This window comes from Oncorhynchus mykiss, chromosome 12, assembly GCF_013265735.2.
Source record: "Oncorhynchus mykiss isolate Arlee chromosome 12, USDA_OmykA_1.1, whole genome shotgun sequence".
NCBI classification, from domain to species: Eukaryota; Metazoa; Chordata; class Actinopteri; order Salmoniformes; family Salmonidae; genus Oncorhynchus; species Oncorhynchus mykiss.
The window spans coordinates 86,327,179-86,351,080 of record NC_048576.1 but is presented as its reverse complement, the minus strand read 5'-3'; the positions used below and the strand labels follow the sequence as shown (position 1 = coordinate 86,351,080).

Sequence of the window (23,902 nt, the reverse complement as noted above, 5' to 3'; positions counted from 1 at the left end):
TAACATTCTTCATTCCTCGGTTTCAAGTTGTCATCACTCTCTCTCTCTCTTCCCCACTATCAGTCTGAAGAAGACATATCCTGTCCTCTCTCAGATCAGTTGTACACGTTTGACAGAGTTCCTTCTTCTACCATACAAGACGTTGTTTCAAGGTTGTCATTGTGTTCCTCTCTGTAGTACTATACAGTGTGTAGTATAGTAACTCCACTGTGTTCTACTTGTCTTTCTGTCCTCTGTCAGGTTCGGCTCAGCTGTCAGAGCTTGGAGGGAGAGGTTGGCCCTCACCTCACCAGAGAACCTGCAGGAAGCTTGGCAGTAAGGTCCTCAAAGTGTGTGTGTGTGTGCATGTGTAAGCCTGGCAGTAAGGTCCTCAAAGTGTGTGTGTGTGTGTGCATGTGTAAGCCTGGCAGTAAGGTCCCCAAAGTGTGTGTGTGTGCATGTGTAAGCCTGGCAGTAAGGTCCCCAAAGTGTGTGTGTGTGTATGTGTAAGCCTGGCTGTGAGGCGGTCTGATGTTTCTGTATGGTGTCTCTGCTTTTGAGGGCTCTTTGCTGTTCTCTCTCTCTCTTTCCCTGGTCTCTAGCTCTACTTCAGGAGAGAGGCTGTTCTCTCTCTCTCTTTCCCTGGTCTCTAGCTCTACTTCAGGAGAGAGGCTGTTCTCTCTCTCTCTTTCCCTGGTCTCTAGCTCTACTTCAGGAGAGAGGCTGTTCTCTCTCTCTCTTTCCCTGGTCTCTAGCTCTACTTCAGGAGAGAGGCTGTTCTCTCTCTCTCTTTCCCTGGTCTCTAGCTCTACTTCAGGAGAGAGGCTGTTCTCTCTCTCTCTCTTTCCCTGGTCTCTAGCTCTACTTCAGGAGAGAGGCTGTTCTCTCTCTCTCTTTCCCTGGTCTCTAGCTCTACTTCAGGAGAGAGGCTGTTCTCTCTCTCTCTTTCCCTGGTCTCTAGCTCTACTTCAGGAGAGAGGCTGTTCTCTCTCTCTCTTTCCCTGGTCTCTAGCTCTACTTCAGGAGAGAGACTGTTCTCTCTCTCTCTTTCCCTGGTCTCTAGCTCTACTTCTGGAGAGAGGCTGTTCTCTCTCTCTCTTTCCCTGGTCTCTAGCTCTACTTCAGGAGAGAGGCTGTTCTCTCTCTCTCTTTCCCTGGTCTCTAGCTCTACTTCAGGAGAGAGGCTGTTCTCTCTCTCTCTTTCCCTGGTCTCTAGCTCTACTTCAGGAGAGAGACTGTTCTCTCTCTCTCTTTCCCTGGTCTCTAGCTCTACTTCAGGAGAGAGGCTGTTCTCTCTCTCTCTTTCCCTGGTCTCTAGCTCTACTTCAGGAGAGAGGCTGTTCTCTCTCTCTCTCTTTCCCTGGTCTCTAGCTCTACTTCAGGAGAGAGGCTGTTCTCTCTCTCTCTTTCCCTGGTCTCTAGCTCTACTTCAGGAGAGAGGCTGTTCTCTCTCTCTCTTTCCCTGGTCTCTAGCTCTACTTCAGGAGAGAGGCTGTTCTCTCTCTCTCTTTCCCTGGTTTCTAGCTCTACTTCAGGAGAGAGACTGTTCTCTCTCTCTCTTTCCCTGGTCTCTAGCTCTACTTCTGGAGAGAGGCTGTTCTCTCTCTCTCTTTCCCTGGTCTCTAGCTCTACTTCAGGAGAGAGGCTGTTCTCTCTCTCTCTTTCCCTGGTCTCTAGCTCTACTTCAGGAGAGAGGCAGTTATCTGCCTGTATGGAGACTGGAGAGATTTCACATAGTGCTTTAGTCACATGCTATGCAGTGATGTCTTTCAAAAGTATTTCAAAGTGTGTGTGTGTGCGTGTGTGTGCACGTGTGCGTGCATGTATTTGTGCATCCGTATCAAATCAAATCAAATCCAACTTTATTTGTCACATGCGCCGAATACAACAAGTGTAGACTTTACCGTGAAATGTTTACTTACAAGCCCTTAACCAACAGTGCAGTTCAAGAAGAGTTAAGAAAATATTTACCAAGTAGACTAAAATAAAAAGTAACACAATAAGAATATAAATAACGAGGCTATATACAGGGGGCACCGGTACCGAGTCAGTGTGCGGGGGTACAGGCTAGTTGAGGTAATCTGTACATGTAGGTGGGGGTGAAGTGACTATGCATAGATAATAAACAGAGAGTAGCAGCAGTGTACAAAAGGGAGGGGGGGTCAATGTAAATTGTCCGGTGGCGATTTTATTAATTGTTCGGCAGTCTTATGGCTTGGGGGTAGAAGCTGTTGAGGAGCCTTTTTGTCCTAGACTTGGCACTCTGGTACTGCTTGCAGTGTGGTAGCAGAGTAAACAGTCTATAACTTGGGTGACTGGAGTCTCTGACAATTTTATGGGCTTTCCTCTGACACCACTTATTATATAGGTCCCGGATGGCAGGAAGCTTGGCCCCAGTGATGTGCTTGGCCCCAGTGATGTACTGGGCCGTTCGCACTACCCTCTGTAGCGCCTTACGGTCAGATGCCGAGCAGTTGCCATACCAGGCGGTGATGCAACCGGTCAGGATGCTCTCGATGGTGCAGCTGTAGAACCTTTTGAGGATCTGGGGACCAATGCCAAATCTTTTCAGTCTCCTGAGGGGTAATAGGTTTGGTTGTACCCTCGTCACGACTGTCTTGGTATGTTTGGAACATGATAGTTTGTTGGTGATGTGGACATCAAGGAACTTGAAAGTCTCGACCCGCTACAGCCTCGTCTACAGCCTTGTCTATGTTAATGGGGGCTGGAGGGGACTAAGTACACACCCCTGAGGGGCACCAGTGTTAAGGATCAGCGTGGCAGACGTGTTGTTGCCTACTCTTACCACCTGGGGGCGGCCCTTCAGGAAGTCCAGGATCCTTAGCTTAGTGATGAGCTTCATGGGCACTATGGTGTTGAACGCTGAGCTGTAGTCAATGAACAGCATTCTCACATAGGTTTTCTTTTTGTCCAGGTGGGAAAGGGCAGTGTGGAGTGCGATTGAGATTGCGTCATCTGTGGATCTGTTGGGATGTTATGCGAATTGGAGTGGGTCTAGGGTGTCCGGGAGGATGATGTTGATGTGAGCCATGACCAGCCTTTCAAAGCACTTCATGGCTACCGACGTGAGTGCTACTGGGCGGTAATCATTTAGGCAGGTTGCCTTCGCTTCCTTGGGCACAGGGACTATGGTGGTCTGCTTGAAACATGTAGGTTTTACAGACTCTGTCAGGGAGAGGTTGAAAATGTCAGTAAAGACACTTGACAGTTGGTGCGTGCATGCTTTGAGTACACATCCTGGTAATCAGTCTGGCCAGCGGTTTTGTGAATGTTGACATGTTTAAAGGTTTTGTTCACATCGGCTACTGAGAGCGTTATCACACAGTCATCCAGAACAGCTGGTGCTCTCGTGCATGCTTCAGTGTTGCTTGCCTCGAAGCGAGCATAAAAGGCATTTAGCTCGTCTGGTAGGCTCGTGTCACTGGGCAGCTCGCGTCTGGGTTTCCCTTTGTAGTCCGTAATAGTTTTCAAGCCCTGCCATGTCTGACGAGCGTCAGAGCCGGTGTAGTAGCATTCAATCTTAACCCTGTATTGACGCGTTGCTTGTTTGATGGTGTGTGCGTTTGCGTGTGCATGTGCATGTGCCTTTGTGCATCTGCTTGTATTAGTGAGTGTGCGTACAAGCATGCTTGCATGTGTGTTTGCGTGGCTGCACACGGATGCGTATGGCTCTGACCATGTGTCTCTTTCTCTCCTCCAGGTGGGTCCAGGGTTTACAATGTTCAGGGAGCAGGAACACCTTGGCTGCTCTGAGGCTGCCTCTGGAGAGGGACCTCAATAGTGGGGCACCCCCTCTCTCTCTCTCTCCCTCTCCTCTTCTCCCTCCGTCCCCCCCTCTCACCCAGGGCCTCTACCTCTTCACAAGCGGATTGCCTGACCAGGAGATTGTATGACACTGTCCTAGCAACAGTTATATCAATTGGTGATGATGACTCATGATGGTGAACATTAGAACTGGTATAGGAACAGCTGATCTGAAATCAGTTCTTTAGCCGCAGAGAGTAACCATACTGTTACACTGGTCGCACTTCATCCCAACAGGGCACTATAATAGAGACATGCTTCCCTCTGGTGCCCTCTGCTGCTGGAAGCGAGTTAATGCACTAGCTAGGTGTCACTGATATAATGTGCCTACATATTCATATGCCCGTGCTTGTTGTCTGGCAGCTGTGTGTTTCTATGAACATGAGAATTAATTTTTTATTTAAAAAAAATATTATCTCGAAAAGTCAAATGAATGACAATCAATCCAGAACAAGTCTCTTGTTGCTCTGTTCCCAGGCAACGGTGTCTTCATATGTGTCAGAGTGCTGCAGTGGCCGGCCTCTACGTCTCCACATCTGTCTGTTGACTGGAGAGGAGACAGAGGGACAGACAGAGGCACAGACGGGGGGTTTCCCTCCACCTCGCCATGCCACCAGGGAGGAGACTGCGGGGGCACTGAGGGAACTGGCACAAGCTGGCAACGGACGTTTCCACTGGATCAGTGAGACAGGTACGCGAGAATTCACACACACACAATCTTCATGAAGACTTCAAAAAGTGCCATGTAAAAATAGATTACTCCACTATCAAGTGGCACCTTGACGAAATGAGCACCAGTGATGACAGTAGAAGTAGAAACACTTACCCACCACAGAGGTGATTACTTCCTGGAGGGGCTACCAGCCAGCTGTGTGAACCCACTTATCCCCCAGCTAATGGCCTATTCAACAGTGTGTGTGTGTGTGTGTGTGTGTGTGTGTTTATGCATGTTGCTTGTCTGTCTGTGTGTGTGTGTATGTATGCATGTTGCTTGTCTGTCTGTGTGTATGTATGCATGTTGCTTGTCTGTCTGTGTGTGTGTGTGTGTATGTATGCATGTTGTGTGTGTGTGTGTGTGTGTGTGTGTGTGTGTGTGTGTGTGTGTGTGTGTGTGTGTGTGTGTGTGTGTGTGTGTGTGTGTATGTGATGCTGGGTGGAAACCCTGAGCCCTGGTCTGTCCTGTCCTCTCACTGCAGGCATCCTGGAGAGCGATGACATAACTGCTCTGATTGGAGAGATGGAGAGGGCTGCTAATTATTGGCAGAAGGTGAGATTGGAACAGCATGGGGAAGGGAGAGTGCTAAACAGCAGCAACAACAACGGCTTACACACAGATCTGTCCTAAACTACTCAAAACATTTAGATTCAGATACTAGTCATATGTATTGACAACATACTGTAAGGTATTCTGTTTACATTATTTTAATGGAGAAAAAAATATTCAACCACTTTAACATTGTAAGACTGTCATTGCAAATCTATCCATTGCTAGTTAAAGGATGACCTGTATTTCTGTGTGTGGCTCCAGAGCGCCATGCTGGTGGACTCCTTGACCCAGAAGTCTGACTGTAGGTGCCCTGGGGAGGATCTCTCTCCTGGGGACAAAGCTCCGGCCCAGTCTCCCCTGGCCTGGAGACGCAGAGACAGACCACTGCCCCCACCGCGACCCACAGCACTCACCCTCGCCAGGCTGGTTAGAGCACACACATACGCACGGATGTACGGACACACAAACACACACAATGATATTTTCTCTTCTTTGTCCTCTCTCATTTCAACATCAAACAGCACTTTCACCATTTCTTTCTTAACTCTCAACTAACAAACAGAATATCAGATGAAAGATTCTTTTAGAAATGCCTCATCTTGGGCCGAGACAAAGTAGGATGCTAATAAATATGGAGTGGATGTTATAATGTTTTGTGTCGATGCTACATAAGACCGCATGAAAGCATTTATGAAGATTATATAAACATATGTAGGGCAATATGACGATTATATAAACATATGTAGGGCATTATGAAGATTGTATAAACATATGTAGGGCAATATGACGATTATATAAACATATGTAGGGCAATATGACGATTATATAAACATATGTAGGGCATTATGAAGATTATATAAACATATGTAGGGCAATATGAAGATTATATAAACATATGTAGGGCAATATGAAGATTATATAAACATATGTAGGGCAATATGACGATTATATAAACATATGTAGGGCAATATGACGATTATATAAACATATGTAGGGCATTATGAAGATTATATAAACATATGTAGGGCAATATGACGATTATATAAACATATGTAGGGCAATATGAAGATTATATAAACATATGTAGGGCAATATGAAGATTATATAAACATATGTAGGGCAATATGACGATTATATAAACATATGTAGGGCATTATGAAGATTATATAAACATATGTAGGGCAATATGAAGATTATATAAACATATGTAGGGCAATATGAAGATTATATAAACATATGTAGGGCAATATGACGATTATATAAACATATGTAGGGCATTATGAAGATTATATAAACATATGTAGGGCATTATGAAGATTATATAAACATATGTAGGGCATTATGAAGATTATATAAACATATGTAGGGCAATATGAAGATTATATAAACATATGTAGGGCATTATGACGATTATATAAACATATGTAGGGAAATATGAAGATTATATAAACATATGTAGGGCATTATGAAGATTATATAAACATATGTAGGGCAATATGAAGATTATATAAACATATGTAGGGCAATATGAAGATTATATAAACATATGTAGGGCAATATGAAGATTATATAAACATATGTAGGGCAATATGAAGATTATATAAACATATGTAGGGCAATATGAAGATTATATAAACATATGTAGGGCAATATGAAGATTATATAAACATATGTAGGGAAATATGAAGATTATATAAACATATGTAGGGCATTATGACGCTTTATGTCATGCAAATCAAGGTTTTATGATGCTTTATACTGCATATCACCACTCCAAGTGAAGGTTTACATACGTTTTTATTTTCTGCTGACAGCAAATGAAGGAAGGCCGAACAAACGAGCATTCCTCCTCTCAGAAGGCTCTCGCATGGCGTCCCAGCAGTGCCACATCTACTATCCCACCGGGTGAGTCAGCATTCTAGCCTGGTTAAGCCAGACTGAATCAGTTTTAATGCCAGGCTGGAAGTTTACCAGCGGTATCTAGGTTAACTTCCCCCGTGGGTGACTAACAGTTTAGTGGAGTGAAGGTTCTATCTCAGGTGAGTGTCAGGCAGGGGCTAGAGCAGGGAATGCCAGACAGAGCAACTGTCACCTTTCTGTACCACAGCGAGTGCAGTAAGTACCAGTTCACTGCTGCTCCTGTCCCAACCCCAGTCAAAGTGAGTGCCAGACTAAACGTTAATAAACTATTAAACAAATGGAGGATGGCTCCATTTCATCAAAGTCCTTTACATGAGGAATTAAATCCATGTTGGTTCGGTAAGGAGTTACCCGTATTTCCAACTGCTTTGTTGACCTTCACTTTAACTTTCTCTCTACAGATGCTTTGTATCTTCAAGATGCTTTTAAATATGTGAAGAGTAGACTAGTGCATTTGTCCCAAATGGCACCCTTTTCCCTACAGTACCGGTCAAAAGTTTGGACACACCTACTCATTCAAGGGTTTTTCTTTATTTTTTACTATTTTCTACATTGTAGAATAATAGTGAAGTCATCAAAACTATGAAATAACACATATAGAATCATGTAGTAACCAAAAAAGTGTTAATCAAATCAAAATATATTTTAAATTTGAGATTCTTCAAAGTAGCCACCCTTTACCTTGATGCCAGCTTTGCACACTCTTGGCATTCTCTCAACCAACTCCATGAGGTAGTCACCTGGAATGTATTTCAATTAACAGGTGTGCTTTGTTAAAGTTCATTTGTGGAATTTCTTTCCTTCTTAATTCTTTGAGCCAATCAGTTGTGTTGTGACATGGTATGGGTGGTATACAGAAGATAGCTCTATTTGATAAAAGACCAAGTCCATATTATGGTAAGAACAACTCAAATAAGCAAAGAGAAACGGCAGTCCATCATTACTTTAAGACATGAAGGCCAGTCAATCCGGAAAACTTAAAGAACTTTGAAAGTTTCTTCAAGTGCAGTCACAAAATCCATCAAGCACTAAGATGAAACTGGCACTCATGAGGAACGCCACAGGAAAGGAACACCCGAAGTTACCTCTGCTGCAGTAAGCTCATTAGAGTTAACTGCACCTCAGAATGCAGCCCGAATAAATGCTTCACAGAGTTCAAGTAACAGACACATCTCAAAATCAACTGTTCAGAGAACACTGCATGAATCAGGCCTTCATGTTCGAATTGCTGCAAAGAAACCACTACTAAAGGACACCAATAAGAAGAAGAGACTTGCTTGGGCCAAGAAACACGAGCAATGGACATTAGACTGGTGGAAATCTGTCCTTTGGTCTGATGAGTCCAAATTTGTGATTTTTGGTTCCAACCGCCGTGTCTTTGTGAGACGCAGAGTAGGTGAATGGATGTTCTCCACGTGTATGGTTCCCACCGTAAAGCATGGAGGAGGAGGTGTTATGGTGTGGGGATGCTTTGTCCTCCACTTAAATGTCCTCCACAATCACCCGACCTCAACCCAATTAAGATGGTTTGGGATGAGTTGGACCACAAAGTTAAGGAAATGCAGCCAACAAGTGCTCAACATATGTGGGAACTCCTTCAAGACTGTTGGAAAATCATTCCTCATGAAGCTGGTTGAGAGAATGCCAAGAGTGTGCAAAGCTGTCATCAAGGCAAAGGGTGGCTACTTTGAAGAATCTAAAATGCATATATAAAACACTTATTTGGTTACTACATGATTCCATATGTGTTATTTCAAGGCGTTGATGTCTTCACTACTTTTCTACAATGTAGAAAATTGTTTTAAAAATATTTAAAAAATGAATAGGGGTCCAAACATTTGACTGGTACTGTATACAGTGGTGTAAAGTACTTCAGTAAAAATACTTTAAAGTACTACTTAAGTAGTTTTTTGGTATCTGTACTTTACTATTTATATTTTTTACTTTGACTTCACCACATTCTGTGATAACATGCGTCTTGGTGAGAGGTGTAGGAGTCAGGCGCAGGAGAGCAGGGATGTCTGAGGAGCGTGTTTAATAATAGTCCAGCAATGCAAATGGCACAGAACAAAAATCCCAAAACTACGCTCTCGAATAATCGTGCAAACACACGGAGGAACTAACACAGTTCCGACACTTTACATACACGTGCGTAAATGCGAAAAAAACAACAAACATCAAATACCATCGAACGCAATACACACAAGTCTAATCCTGCACGAATTACGGCAGGTAACAGCTGCCCTATATACCCACAGAAATCAAAGCAATTGAAAACCAGGTGTGAAAAGGAACACAGACAAAACAACCAGAAAAAGAAAAAGGGATCGGTAGTGGCTAGTAGACCGGCGACGCCGAGCGCCGAGCGCCGCCCGAACAGGGAGAGAAGTCACCCTCGGTAGAAGTCGTGACAGTACCCCCCCCCTGACGCGCGGCTCCCGCAGCGCGACGACGCCGGCCTCGAGGACGACCCGGAGGACGAGGCGCAGGGCGATCCGGATGGAGGCGGTGAAACTCCCTTAGCATAGGAGGATCCAGTACGTCCTCCACCGGCACCCAGCATCTCTCCTCCGGACCGTACCCCTCCCAGTCCACGAGGTACTGAAGACCCCCCACCCGACGCCTCGAGTCCAGTATGGACCGAACTGCATACGCCGGCGCCCCCCCGATGTCCAGCGGGGGCGGAGGGACCTCCCGCACCTCATCTTCTTGAAGCGGACCAGCCACCACCGGCCTGAGGAGAGACACATGAAACGAGGGGTTAATACGGTAATACGGGGGGAGCTGTAACCTATAACACACCTCGTTTATTCTCCTCAGGACTTTGAATGGCCCCACAAACCGCGGACCCAGCTTCCGGCAGGGCAGGTGGAGGGGCAGGTTTCGGGTCGAGAGCCAGACCCGGTCCCCCGGTGTGTACACCGGGGCCTCGCTGCGATGGCGGTCGGCACTGGCCTTCTGCCGTGCTTCGGCCCGTTTAAGGTACCCATGGGCGGCCTCCCAGGTTTCCCTTGAGCGTTTCACCCAATCGTCCACCGCAGGAGCCTCGGTCTGGCTCTGATGCCATGGTACCAGGACCGGCTGATAGCCCAACACACATTGGAAGGGCGACAGGTTCGTAGAGGAGTGGGGGAGTGAGTTCTGGGCCATCTCCGCCCAGGGGATGTACTTCGCCCACTCCCCTGGACGGTCCTGGCAATACGACCGCAGAAACCTACCCACATCCTGGTTCACTCTTTCCACCTGCCCATTACTCTCGGGGTGAAACCCAGAGGTCAGGCTGACCGAGACCCCCAAACGTTCCATGAATGCCTTCCACACCCTGGACGTGAACTGGGGACCCCGATCAGAAACAATATCCTCAGGCACCCCGTAGTGCCGGAAGACGTGAGTAAACAGGGCCTCCGCCGTCTGTAGGGCCGTAGGGAGACCGGGCAAAGGGAGGAGACGACAGGACTTAGAAAACCGATCCACAACGACCAGGATTGTGGTGTTGCCCTGTGACGGTGGCAGATCGGTCAAGAAGTCAACCGACAGGTGTGACCAAGGCCGCTGTGGAACGGGAAGGGGTTGTAACTTCCCTCTGGGCAGGTGCCTAGGAGCCTTGCACTGAGCGCACACTGAGCAGGAGGACACATAAACCCTCACGTCCTTGGCTAAAGTGGTCCACCAGTACTTCCCACTAAGACATCGCACCGTCCTCCCAATCCCCGGATGACCAGAGGAGGGGGATGTGTGAGCCCACCAAATTAACCTGTCTCTAACCTCCAGCGGAACATACACCCGTCCCGCTGGACATTGTGGTGGAGTGGGCTCAACACGCGATGCTCGCTCAATGTCTGCGTCCACCTCCCACCTTACAGGTGCCACTAGACAAGAAGCCGGGAGGATGGGCGCAGGATCAATGGCCCGCTCCTCCGTATCATATAGTCGGGACAGTGCGTCTGCCTTAGTGTTCTGGGAGCCTGGTCTATAGGAGATGGTAAACCTAAATCGGGTGAAAAACATGGCCCACCTTGCCTGACGAGGGTTCAGTCTCCTCGCTGCCCGAATGTACTCTAGATTACGGTGGTCAGTCCAGATGAGGAAAGGGTGCTGGGCCCCCTCAAGCCAATGTCTCCACACCTTCAGGGCTCTGACAACAGCTAGCAGCTCCCGATCCCCCACGTCATAGTTTCGCTCCGCCGGGCTGAGCTTCTGAGAAAAGAAAGCACAGGGGCGGAGCTTCGGTGGCGCACCCGAGCGCTGGGAGAGCACGGCTCCAACCCCAGCCTCGGATGCGTCCACCTCCACTATAAATGCCAAAGAGGGGTCCGGATGCGCCAGCACGGGAGCCGAGGTAAAAAGAGCCTTCAGGCGACCAAAAGCCCTGTCCGCCTCAGCCGACCACCCCAGACGCGTCGGCCCCCCCTTCAGCAGTGACGTAATGGGCGCAGCCACCTGCCCAAAACCCCGGATAAACCTCCGGTAGTAGTTGGCAAACCCTAAGAACCGCTGCACCTCCTTTACCGTGGTTGGAGTCGGCCAATTACTCACGGCTGCAATGCGGTCATCCTCCATCACCAACCCCGATGTGGAAATGCGATATCCAAGGAAGGAGACGGCCTGTTGGAAGAACGAGCATTTCTCAGCCTTGACGTACAGGTCATGCTCCAACAGTCTCCCAAGTACCCTGCGCACCAGAGACACATGCGCGGCCCGTGTAGCGGAATAGACCAGAATATCATCGATGTAAACCACCACACCCTGACCGTGCAGATCCCTGAGAATCTCATCCACAAAAGATTGGAAGACTGCTGGAGCATTCTTCAAACCGTACGGCATGACGAGGTACTCATAATGGCCGGATGTGGTACTAAACGCCGTCTTCCACTCATCTCCCTTCCGGATACGCACCAAGTTATATGCACTCCTGAGATCCAGTTTTGTGAAAAACCGTGCTCCGTGAAATGACTCAATCGCCGTGGCAATGAGAGGTAGCGGGTAACTATACCCCACCGTGATGGAATTTAGACCTCTATAGTCAATGCACGGACGCAGACCACCCTCCTTCTTCTTCACAAAAAAGAAACTCGAGGAGGCAGGTGAGATGGAGGGCTGAATGAACCCCTGCCCCAGAGATTCCGATATGTATGTCTCCATAGCCACCGTCTCCTCCTGTGACAGGGGATACACGTGACTCCTGGGAAGTGCAGCGCCTACCAGGAGATTTATCGCACAATCCCCTCGTCGATGAGGTGGTAATTGGGTCGCCTTCTTTTTACAGAAGGCGATAGCCAAATCGGCATATTCTGAGGGAATGTGCACGGTGGAGACTTGGTCTGGACTCTCCACCGTTGTAGCACCGATGGAAACTCCTACACACCTGCCTGAGCACTCCTCCGACCACCCCTGTAGAGCCCTCTGTTGCCACGAAATCCTGGGGTTGTGACGGGCCAACCAGGGGATCCCCAACACCACCGGAAACGCAGGAGAATCAATGAGGAAGAGACTAATTCTCTCCTCATGACCCTCCTGCGTAACCATATCCAGTGGAGCCGTGGCCTCCCTGACTAGCCCTGACCCTAATGGTCGGCTATCTAAGGCGTGCACTGGGAAGGGTTTATCCAGCTGAACAAGGGGAATCCCTAACCTGTTCGCTAAACCGCGGTCAATAAAATTCCCCGCCGTGCCTGAATCTACTAGCGCCTTATGCCGGGAAAGAGGGGAAAATTTAGGAAAAACAATCCATACATACACGTGACCAACAGGGGGCTCTGGGTGAGCCTGGTGCCGACTCACCTGAGGTGTCTGGGCAGTGCTCGGCCTGGCGTCTCGACTCCCGGGGGGACCCCCCCAGCACCGGTCAGCAGTGTGCCCTCTGCGACCACAGCTGGCACAGGAAAGGCCCCCTCCTCCGGTCGCCCTCGCTGAAGCACCTCCTAGCTCCATGGGTGTTGGAGTGGTGGAGCTGGGAGATGGAACTGACAGAGCCCGATCTGGACGTCCGCGGGTCGCCAGCAAGTTGTCCAACCGAATGGACATGTCGATCAATTGGTCCAAGGACAGGGTGGTGTCTCTACAGGCCAGCTCCCTACGGACGTCCTCACGCAAACTACACCTATAGTGATCGATCAAGGCCCTGTCGTTCCATTCCGCGCCAGCGGCCAAGGTCCGGAACTCTAGAGCAAAGTCCTGAGCACTCCTCCTCTCCTGCCTCAGATGGAACAGCCGTTCACCCGCCGCTCGACCCTCAGGTGGGTGATCAAACACGGCCCGAAAGCGGCGGGTGAACTCTGGGTAGTGGTCCCTCGCCGAGTCAGGATCGTTCCACACCGCGTTGGCCCACTCCAGGGCTTTACCTGCGAGGCAGGAGACGAGGGCGTTCACGCTCTCACCCCCCGAAGGAGCCGGACGAACGGTCGCCAGGTATAGGTCCATCTGGAGTAAGAAGCCCTGGCACCCGGCCGCCGTCCCATCATACTCCCTCGGGAGGGCGAGTCGAATTCCACTGTGCTCAGGCAATGAAGGAGAGGGTAGTGGTACTGGTTGGGGTGTAGCTGATAACGGTGTGGGAAGGCCACCTCTCTCCCATCTCTCCATCGTCACCATCACCTGATCCATGGCGGTCCCCAGTCGGTGTAACACTGCCGTGTGGTGTTGAACTCGCTCCTCCACGGACCCTGGAAGTGCGTCCGCTCCTGCTGACTCCATAATTATATTGGTGCAGGATTCTGTGATAACATGCGTCTTGGTGAGAGGTGTAGGAGTCAGGCGCAGGAGAGCAGGGATGTCTGAGGAGCGTGTTTAATAATAGTCCAGCAATGCAAATGGCACAGAACAAAAATCCCAAAACTACGCTCTCGAATAATCGTGCAAACACACGGAGGAACTAACACAGTTCCGACACTTTACATACACGTGCGTAAATGCGAAAAAAACAACAAACATCAAATACCATCGAACGCAATACACACAAGTCTAATCCTGCACGAATTACGGCAGGTAACAGCTGCCCTATATACCCACAGAAATCAAAGCAATTGAAAACCAGGTGTGAAAAGGAACACAGACAAAACAACCAGAAAAAGAAAAAGGGATCGGTAGTGGCTAGTAGACCGGCGACGCCGAGCGCCGCCCGAACAGGGAGAGAAGTCACCCTCGGTAGAAGTCGTGACACATTCCTAAATAAAATATAGCAATTTTTACTCCATACATTTTCCCTGACACCCAAAAGTACTCGTTACATTTTGAATGGTTAGCAGGACAGGAAAATGGTCCAATTCACACACTTCTCTACTGCCTCTGATCTGGCGGAGTCACTAAACACAAATGCTTTGTTTGGTAATGATGTCTGACTGTTGGAGTTTGCCCCTGACTTTCCGTAAATAAAAAAACAAGAAAATGATGCTGTCTAGTTTGCTTAATATAAGGAATTTGAAATAAGTGATACTTGTACTTTTACTTTTGATACTTAAGTATAATTGAGCAATTACATTTACTTTTGATACTTAAGTATATTTAAAACCAAATACCAAGACTTTTACTTAAGTAGTATTTTACTAGGTGACTTCAACTTTTACTTGACTAATTTCCTATTAAGGTATCTTTACTTTTACTCAAGTAGGACAATTGTGTACTTTTTCCACCACTGACTGTACATTGTGCACTACTTTTGACCAGAGCCCTATGGGCTATATAGGAAATAGGGTGGCATTTGGGACACAGCCTAGCAGTCACTTGTTTTTCTCAGTAATGAGGTTTCTCCCCTGGTACATCACCACCCCGTCAGCCAGGGTTAGGGATTCTCACCTGGTATATCACCACCCCATTAGCCAGGGTTAGGGATTCTCCCCTGGTATATCACCACCCCGTCAGCCAGGGTTAGGGATTCTCACCTGGTATATCACCACCCCATCAGCCAGGGTTAGGGATTCTCACCTGATATATCACCACCCCATTAGCCAGGGTTAGGGATTCTCACCTGGTATATCACCACCCCATCAGCCAGGGTTAGGGATTCTCACCTGGTATATCACCACCCCATTAGCCAGGGTTAGGGATTCTCACCTGGTATATCACCACCCCGTCAGCCAGGGTTAGGGATTCTCACCTGGTATATCACCACCCCATCAGCCAGGGTTAGGGATTCTCACCTGGTATATCACCACCCCGTCAGCCAGGGTTAGGGATTCTCACCTGGTATATCACCACCCCATCAGCCAGGGTTAGGGATTCTCACCTGGTATATCACCACCCCATTAGCCAGGGTTAGGGATTCTCACCTGGTATATCACCACCCCATCAGCCAGGGTTAGGGATTCTCACCTGGTATATCACCACCCCATCAGCCAGGGTTAGGGATTCTCACCTGGTATATCACCACCCCATCAGCCAGAGTTAGGGATTCTCACCTGGTACATCATCAACCCGTCAGCCAGGGTTAGGGATTCTCACCTGGTATATCACCACCCCATCAGCCAGGGTTAGGGTTTCTCCCCTCAGGTACATCATCACCCCGTCAGCCAGGGTTAGGGTTTCTCCCCTCACGTACATCATCACCCCGTCAGCCAGGGTTAGGGTTTCTCCCCTCAGGTACATCATCACCCAGTCAGCCAGGGTTAGGGTTTCTCCCCTCAGGTACATCATCATCCCATCAGCCAGGGTTAGGGTTTCTCCCCTCAGGTACATCATCACCCCATCAGCCAGGGTTAGGGTTTCTCCCCTCAGGTACATCATCACCCCGTCAGCCAGGGTTAGGGTTTCTCCCCTCAGGTACATCACCACCCCGTCAGCCAGGGTTAGGGTTTCTCCCCTCAGGTACATCATCACCCAGTCAGCCAGGGTTAGGGTTTCTCCCCTCAGGTACATCACCACCCCGTCAGCCAGGGTTAGGGTTTCTCCCCTCGGGTACATCATCACCCCGTCAGTCAGGGTTAGGGTTTCTCCCCTCAGGTACATCATCACCCCGTCAGCCAGGGTTAGGGTTTCTCCCCTCAGGTACATCATCACCCGTCAGCCAGGGTTAGGGTTTCTCCCCTCAGGTACATCATCACCCCGTCAGCCAGGGTTAGGGTTTCTGCCCTCAGGTACATCATCACCCCGTCAGCCAGGGTTAGGGTTTCTCCCCTCAGGTACATCATCATCCCATCAGCCAGGGTTAGGGTTTCTCCCCTCAGGTACATCATCACCCCGTCAGCCAGGGTTAGGGTTTCTCCCCTCAGGTACATCATCATCCCATCAGCCAGGGTTAGGGTTTCTCCCCTCAGGTACATCATCATCCCATCAGCCAGGGTTAGGGTTTCTCCCCTCAGGTACATCATCATCCCATCAGCCAGGGTTAGGGTTTCTCCCCTCAGGTACATCATCACCCAGTCAGCCAGGGTTAGGGTTTCTCCCCTCAGGTACATCATCACCCCATCAGCCAGGGTTAGGGTTTCTCCCCTCAGGTACATCATCACCCAGTCAGCCAGGGTTAGGGTTTCTCCCCTCAGGTACATCATCATCCCATCAGCCAGGGTTAGGGTTTCTCCCCTCAGGTACATCATCACCCCGTCAGCCAGGGTTAGGGTTTCTCCCCTCAGGTACATCATCACCCCGTCAGCCAGGGTTAGGGTTTCTCCCCTCAGTGTAATGAATGAATGAAGGATGACTCGGCTCTATTTTTGACCTCTACTAAAACGTTACCCGTTTACTTCAGACTAGCTTTCTTGTTGTTATTGTTGTTATTTTTTTTATTTTTGTTTTCCCAGGGATACACACACACATGAGATGAACTGTTGTGTTTTGATAATACAAAACTGCAGATGTTTTTATAGTTTGTATACAAAGGATGAGTGTTTTTTTCAAGTTTAAATGATTGTATGATGTAAAATTGATATAGCCTTTTATAAGTTAGCTTGTTTGTTTCTTGTGTCTCTTTCAGTACAGCCCATGACTGGTTGGGGTCCAGTAGAGACTAAAGCCAAGCAGAGGAAGCCTTCTCAGGTCACCCAGTCTGTGTTCTACCTGGAAGATGGTAACTTGGGTAAGTGTGTGTGTGTGTGTGTGTGTGTGTGTGTGTGTGTGTGTGTGTGTGTGTGTGTGTGTGTGTGTGTGTGTGTGTGTGTGTGTGTGTGTGTGTGTGTGTGTGTGTGTGTGTGTGTGCGTGCGTGCGTGTGTGCGTGTTGACTTTTTGGGTTGTGATTGTATTTTCCCTCTTGTCTTGACCTAGGTGTGGTGTTCAAGTCTTACCCCAAACCTAAAAGTGTCCGAAAGTCCATCCCCTTAGTGACTCTGCCAAAGCAGGAAGAGATCTGCTCGACCAAACGGGTGCAGTATCAGATATGCATTCATCTTGAAAATAAAGGAGAGCCGCACATAGTGTGCCCTCCTTTATTTTCAAGTTTTCCACTCCGCTAGCCAGCACCTCGCCTAATAGGTGTGCGTTTCTTTTTCTTCTAGAATGATCTATTCATCTAACGTCAGCCGTCTTATTTAAATGCTCTAATTATAAGTTGCTCTGATAAGGTGTGGGGGTGCTAAAAATGTGTGTGGGGGGAGGGGCCAAGATACATTTTTTCTCATATGTCTCTTGGCCCTGGCCTGTAGTGGCTGAAGAGGTTCAGTATTAAGAGGCAGAAGCTTGACATCTATAAGCTGGTGTCTGGACCTGACTGTACTCATCATAAGAAGCTGGTCCCTTCGGTCCTCAAGAGAGTGTCTGCCAAATACTGCTCCATCTTCCCCAGTGTCCACATCAATGTGAGTCAGAGGAGAATGGCTTCAATAACATCTTTTGGCATGAATACAAATGAAAATGCTAGCAACTAAGTTCAAGTACGAGTACAAATGTCCAATGCGGCCAAATGGCGAAAAAATAATTACATTTGATTATAAATAATAAAGATATCAGCTTATCCAACCAGATATCTATCCACTCCCATGCTGGTCTGAGCCTCATGTCTCTCTCTGTCTGTGGTTGTTGTTTCAGGGGATGGTGAAGCACCTGCAGCTGACTCCAGGAGAGTTAAAACAGTACCTTACTCAGACTGAGAGACTCCTGCTGCGCTACATGCAGAGGCTGCAATGGCTGCTCTCCGGTATGCCTCTCTCTCGCTCTATGTCTCTGTCACTGTCTCTGTATCTTGTCTGTCTCTCTCTGTTATAGTCATTCTAATTATATGGTACCAAAATACTGGAATATCTATGAATGCCCGATTGAAGGTTGAATGAACCCTGGTGTCTGGCTCCTTCCGCTCACTTCTTCCCCAGGTAGCAGGCGTGTGTTTGGGGCGGTGCTGGAGAGGGAGGTGTGTGTGCTGCTGGATGTGTCCGGCTCCATGGCTCCCTGCCTGGGGGAGCTGAAGACCAAGTTGGCCTCTCTCATCTGGGAACAGCTGCATCACAACACAGTCAGGTAAATTAAACCTAAAAAGCTTTCCTTACCCCTGAACACTTCCACTGTTGACTATCCCAGAAAAAGAATGAAAAAGGAACTCTGTGTTGGCCTAGACAAACAGGCTCACGTTTCTCTTTCTATCCACCTGTCTGTTTCATAGAGGGAAATTACAGGCAATGGTGACAGTAGAAATATAAATACAATCTTATTCTAGTTCTGTGGTTGTGACTACTGTAACTTAGGTTCATTATGTTCATAAAACCATCTCACCCCTGCTACACAGACACCCATTTGTTATTGTCATATCTAACCCCAGACACCCTCTCTGACTGTGTCCCAGGTTCTCTCTGCTGGCGTTCTCCGAGGGGGTGAAGGCGTGGCGTCCGGCACTGCAGGAGCCTACAGAGGAGGCGTGCCGCGACGCGGTGCAGTGGGCATATCAGCTCAACACCCATGGGGGAACCAACACTCTGGAGGCCCTGCAGGTGACGGGTTTAAGTAGTAACTGGCTATGTCATGTTATAACCTCCGTTTCTATGTTGCCCAGACTGGCTGTGGGTTTGGGGACAGTGTGGGCCTGTACCTGCTTTTCTTGGTACATGGCATATGTCATGTTAACCAATTATATTTATATATGTCATGTTATAACCTCTGTTTGTATGCTCCTTGTCATGTTATAACCTCCGTTTCTATGTTGCCCAGACTGGCTGTGGGTTTGGGGACAGTGTGGGCCTGTACCTGCTTTTCTTGGTACATGGCATATGTCATGTTAACCAATTATATTTATATATGTCATGTTATAACCTCTGTTTGTATGCTCCTTGTCATGTTATAACCTCTGTATGTATGCTCCTCAGACTGGCTGTGGGTTTGGGGACAGTGTGGGCCTGTACCTGCTGAGTGATGGGAAGCCAGATTCCAGCTATAGCCTGGTGCTGAAAGAGACGGAGAGACTGACCACAGGGAACCACATTACTATCCACACTGTCTCATTCAACTGCACAGACAGGTCTGACTATATGATTGTACATTGATTGATTTGTACATTTAATCTATTACACGATGACGCTCACTACGACCCACTATTACACTTCTGACAGCTCAGCCAATGACTTTCTGAAAAAACTGGCTCACCAAACTGGGGGTCGGTACCACCGTTGCCATGACAATGTGGATGCTCTCAGTGGGCTGTTGGAATCGGGCCTTAGTGATGGAGACGTGAGTAGACACACGCGCACACAAACACACGTACGCATGTATACACACCTGAGCGGCATAGCCTCTATGCTATTAGTCAAACACTGAACCAGCTTTCCCTGTCTCATACCAGTCAGGGGTACGGAGGATGAGTACACAGTAGAGACAGATATTCAAGTTTGAGGGACCTATTGTGAACTGATTCCAACAGGAACCTACCCTGCCGGCCCTCGAGGGAGATGACTTGAGGAGACTGGCTCAGGAAATTGACAAACTGAGACATTTCCGGAAGCAGGCACAGGTCTTCAGGTTTGTCTTACAGTGAGCAAAGGGGTTTAATGTGGCATAAAAACTTGTCCATGACTGACCTTGACCTGTTTTTGACAGGGAAATCATTTTGGAAAAGAAGAATCCAGAGGAAACAACAAGAATCAACCAAACAGACTAGATTACTGTAAACCCAAGAATTTGACTTCAATGATTTTATATACGCATTTGTAATTTAGATTTTCAATGACTCAATATAGAAGAAAGTGGTTGTTAAGAGATTAAAACTGGTGTGCATGAATTTTGTCAGATTAACCATATACTGTACACAGTTCTTCTATTTGACCTAATTTGGGTGTGCAGTATGCTTTGTTCAGATTGACAAACCTCTGCTTTTCTTAATTTAAAACTAGAATGCTTAGTTGCTACATCCATTTTTTACTTATAAATTATTTCTATATATACCCATTGATTCTTGAAGAATATAATGTACTGTACAAATGTCTCATGAGCTTACTTCAACTGTCATACCCATCAGAAAGCTTGTTTTACTCCAATGTTTGTAAAAAAAAGTAAATGTGAACAAACACTGTACAGCCTAAAGAGGCAGGGCTGACTGCTTGGTATTGTTTCTCTAGTTTGAACTAAAAACAGCTAATAACCTTATTGTGTTATATTGTTTCTATGTACCAATCAACATATCGACATGAATAAAACAAATGATTCCATGATGTCTGTTATAAATAATATGAACATGTCTAATATGAACATGTCTAATATGAACATGTCTAATATGAACATGTCTAATATGAACATGCCTAATAAATATGAACATGCCTAATATGAACATGTCTAATATGAACATGTCTAATATGAACATGTCTAATATGAACATGTCTAATATGAACATGTCTAATATGAACATGTTTAATATGAACATGCCTAATAAATATGAACATGTCTAATATGAACATGTCTAATATCAACATGTCTAATATGAACATGTCTAATATGAACATGTCTAATATGAACATGTCTAATATGAACATGTCTAATATCAACATGTCTAATATGAACATGTCTAATATGAACATGTCTAATATGAACATGTCTAATATGAACATGCCTAATAAATATGAACATGTCCAATATGAACATGTCTAATATGAACATGTCTAATATGAACATGTCTAATGTGAACATGTCTAGTATGAACATGTCTAATATGAACATGTCTAATATGAACATGTCTAATATGAACATGTCTAATATGAACATGTCTAATATGAACATGTCTAGTATGAACATGTCTAATATGAACATGTCTAATATGAACATGTTTAATAAATATGAACATGCCTAATAAATATGAACATGCCTAATATGAACATACCTAATATGAACATGTTTAATATGAACATGTCTAATATGAACATGTCTAATATGAACATCTCTAATATGAACATGTCTAGTATGAACATGTCTAATATGAACATGTCTAATGTGAACATGTCTAGTATGAACATGTCTAATATGAACATGTCTAATATGAACATGTCTAGTATGAACATGTCTAATATGAACATGCCTAATATGAACATGTCTAATATGAACATGTCTAATATGAACATGCCTAATATGAACATGTCTAGTATGAACATGTATAATATGAACATGTATAATATGAACATGCCTAATATGAACATGTCTAATATGAACATGTCTAATATGAACATGTCTAGTATGAACATGTCTAATATGAACATGTTCATATTAGACATGTTCATACTAGACATGTTCATATTAGACATGTTCATATTAGATGAACATGTCTAATATGAACATGTCTAATATGAACATGCCTAATATGAACATGTCTAGTATGAACATGTATAATATGAACATGCCTAATATGAACATGTCTAATATGAACATGTCTAGTATGAGCATGTCTAATATGAACATGCCTAATATGAACATGTCTAGTATGAACATGTCTAATATGAACATGTTAGACATGTCTAATATGAACATGTCTAATATGAACATGTCTAATATGAACATGTCTAATATGAACATGTCTAGTATGAACATGTCTAATATGAGCATGTCTAATATCAACATGTCTAATATGAACATGTCTAATATCAACATGTCTAATATGAACATGTCTAATATGAACATGTCTAATATGAACATGTCTAATATGAACATGTCTAATATGAACATGTCTAATATGAGCATGTCTAATATGAACATGCCTAATATGAACATTTCTAGTATGAACATGTATAATATGAACATGCCTAATATGAACATGTCTAATATGAACATGTCTAATATGAACATGCCTAGTATGAACATGTCTAATATGAACATGTCTAGTATGAACATGTCTAATATGAACATGTCTAATATCAACATGTCTAATATGAACATGTCCAATATGAACATGTCTAATATGAACATGTCAAATATGAACATGTCTAATATGAGCATGTCTAATATGAACATGCCTAATATGAACATGTCTAGTATGAACATGTATAATATGAACATGCCTAATATGAACATGTCTAATATGAACATGTCTAATATGAGCATGTCTAATATGAACATGCCTAATATGAACATGTCTAGTATGAACATGTATAATATGAACATGTCTAGTATGAACATGTCTAATATGAGCATGTCTAATATGAACATGCCTAATATGAACATGTCTAGTATGAACATGTATAATATGAACATGTCTAATATGAACATGTCTAGTATGAACATGTCTAATATGAACATACCTAATATGAACATGTCTAATATGAACATACCTAATATGAACATGTCTAATATGACCATGTCTAATATGAACATGTCAAATATGAACATGTCTAATATGAGCATGTCTAATATGAACATGCCTAATATGAACATGTCTAGTATGAACATGTATAATATGAACATGCCTAATATGAACATGTCTAATATGAACATGTCTAATATGAGCATGTCTAATATGAACATGCCTAATATGAACATGTCTAGTATGAACATGTATAATATGAACATGTCTAGTATGAACATGTCTAATATGAGCATGTCTAATATGAACATGCCTAATATGAACATGTCTAGTATGAACATGTATAATATGAACATGTCTAATATGAACATGTCTAGTATGAACATGTCTAATATGAACATACCTAATATGAACATGTCTAATATGAACATACCTAATATGAACATGTCTAATATGAACATACCTAATATGAACATGTCTAATATGAACATGCCAAATATGAACATGCCTAATATGAATATTATTGGGGCGCAGGGTAGCCTAGTGGTTTGAGCGTTGGACTAGTAACCGGAAGGTTGCTTAACCGGAAGGTTGCTTACAGCACTGAAAACCCAATCATCCCACATTTCATCAGGATCTTTGTGTCAAAAGGACATTTTTGACAAGTCAACATGGCTTCATACTGTTCACTTCCCAAGCACTGGGTCGACACACATGACACATTACAATGAAAGAATGAGGGTTGGGAAAGCTTTCCCAGTAAATATGACATTTTAAGAGGTAATGTGCAGTTGCTACATCCATTTTGGACTTGTAAATTAATTATATGTACCCATTGATTCTTGAAGAATATAACTTAGAAATGTCCAATGTGCTTAGTTCAACTGTCATACCCCATCAGAACCCAAAACATAAGCTTATTTTACCCCAGTGTTAGTAAACAAAGTACATGTAAACAAACACTATACAGCCTCAAAACATAATCAAACTATAATGTTGATATCATGAATTGCCAGTCCTGAATTTGAGAGTGGTTATATTTCTCCAGTCCTGACCCTAAGCTTTTTACCAAAACATGAGCGGGGAAAGTATTTGGTATTGTTTAAACCGCTGATTGCCTGATTCCTGCTTTAAGGTGTTACGGTTTCATCAAGAAGCAAGCAGCTGAGCCAGCACTTGCAGAAGGATGCCGGGGAGTTGGGTGGGCGTCAGAGGGGTTTGAGGAGAAGGGTTGACGCTTGAGAAGTGCAGGGTTGAGACAGGACTAGGAGAGGGGTGAGGTTTG

At 45.5% G+C, this 23,902-nt stretch overlaps 1 protein-coding gene across 1 annotated transcript in view; it reads left to right on the top strand.

The window, feature by feature from the left end:
- LOC110517871 (von Willebrand factor A domain-containing protein 3A-like) overlaps positions 1 to 23,902 on the top strand; it is a 41,830-nt gene that overhangs the window by 16,789 nt on the left and 1,139 nt on the right. The window contains exons 17-31 of the mRNA XM_036939545.1: positions 241 to 315; positions 3,701 to 3,890; positions 4,108 to 4,495; positions 5,001 to 5,071; positions 5,333 to 5,497; positions 6,886 to 6,976; positions 16,896 to 16,997; positions 17,184 to 17,281; positions 17,561 to 17,713; positions 17,943 to 18,051; positions 18,224 to 18,368; positions 18,691 to 18,835; positions 19,208 to 19,359; positions 19,451 to 19,568; positions 19,759 to 19,856. Coding sequence (XP_036795440.1) covers positions 241 to 315; positions 3,701 to 3,890; positions 4,108 to 4,495; positions 5,001 to 5,071; positions 5,333 to 5,497; positions 6,886 to 6,976; positions 16,896 to 16,997; positions 17,184 to 17,281; positions 17,561 to 17,713; positions 17,943 to 18,051; positions 18,224 to 18,368; positions 18,691 to 18,835; positions 19,208 to 19,359; positions 19,451 to 19,568; positions 19,759 to 19,856 — 2,100 coding nt within the window. The remainder of the gene's footprint in view (positions 1 to 240; positions 316 to 3,700; positions 3,891 to 4,107; positions 4,496 to 5,000; positions 5,072 to 5,332; positions 5,498 to 6,885; positions 6,977 to 16,895; positions 16,998 to 17,183; positions 17,282 to 17,560; positions 17,714 to 17,942; positions 18,052 to 18,223; positions 18,369 to 18,690; positions 18,836 to 19,207; positions 19,360 to 19,450; positions 19,569 to 19,758; positions 19,857 to 23,902) is intronic.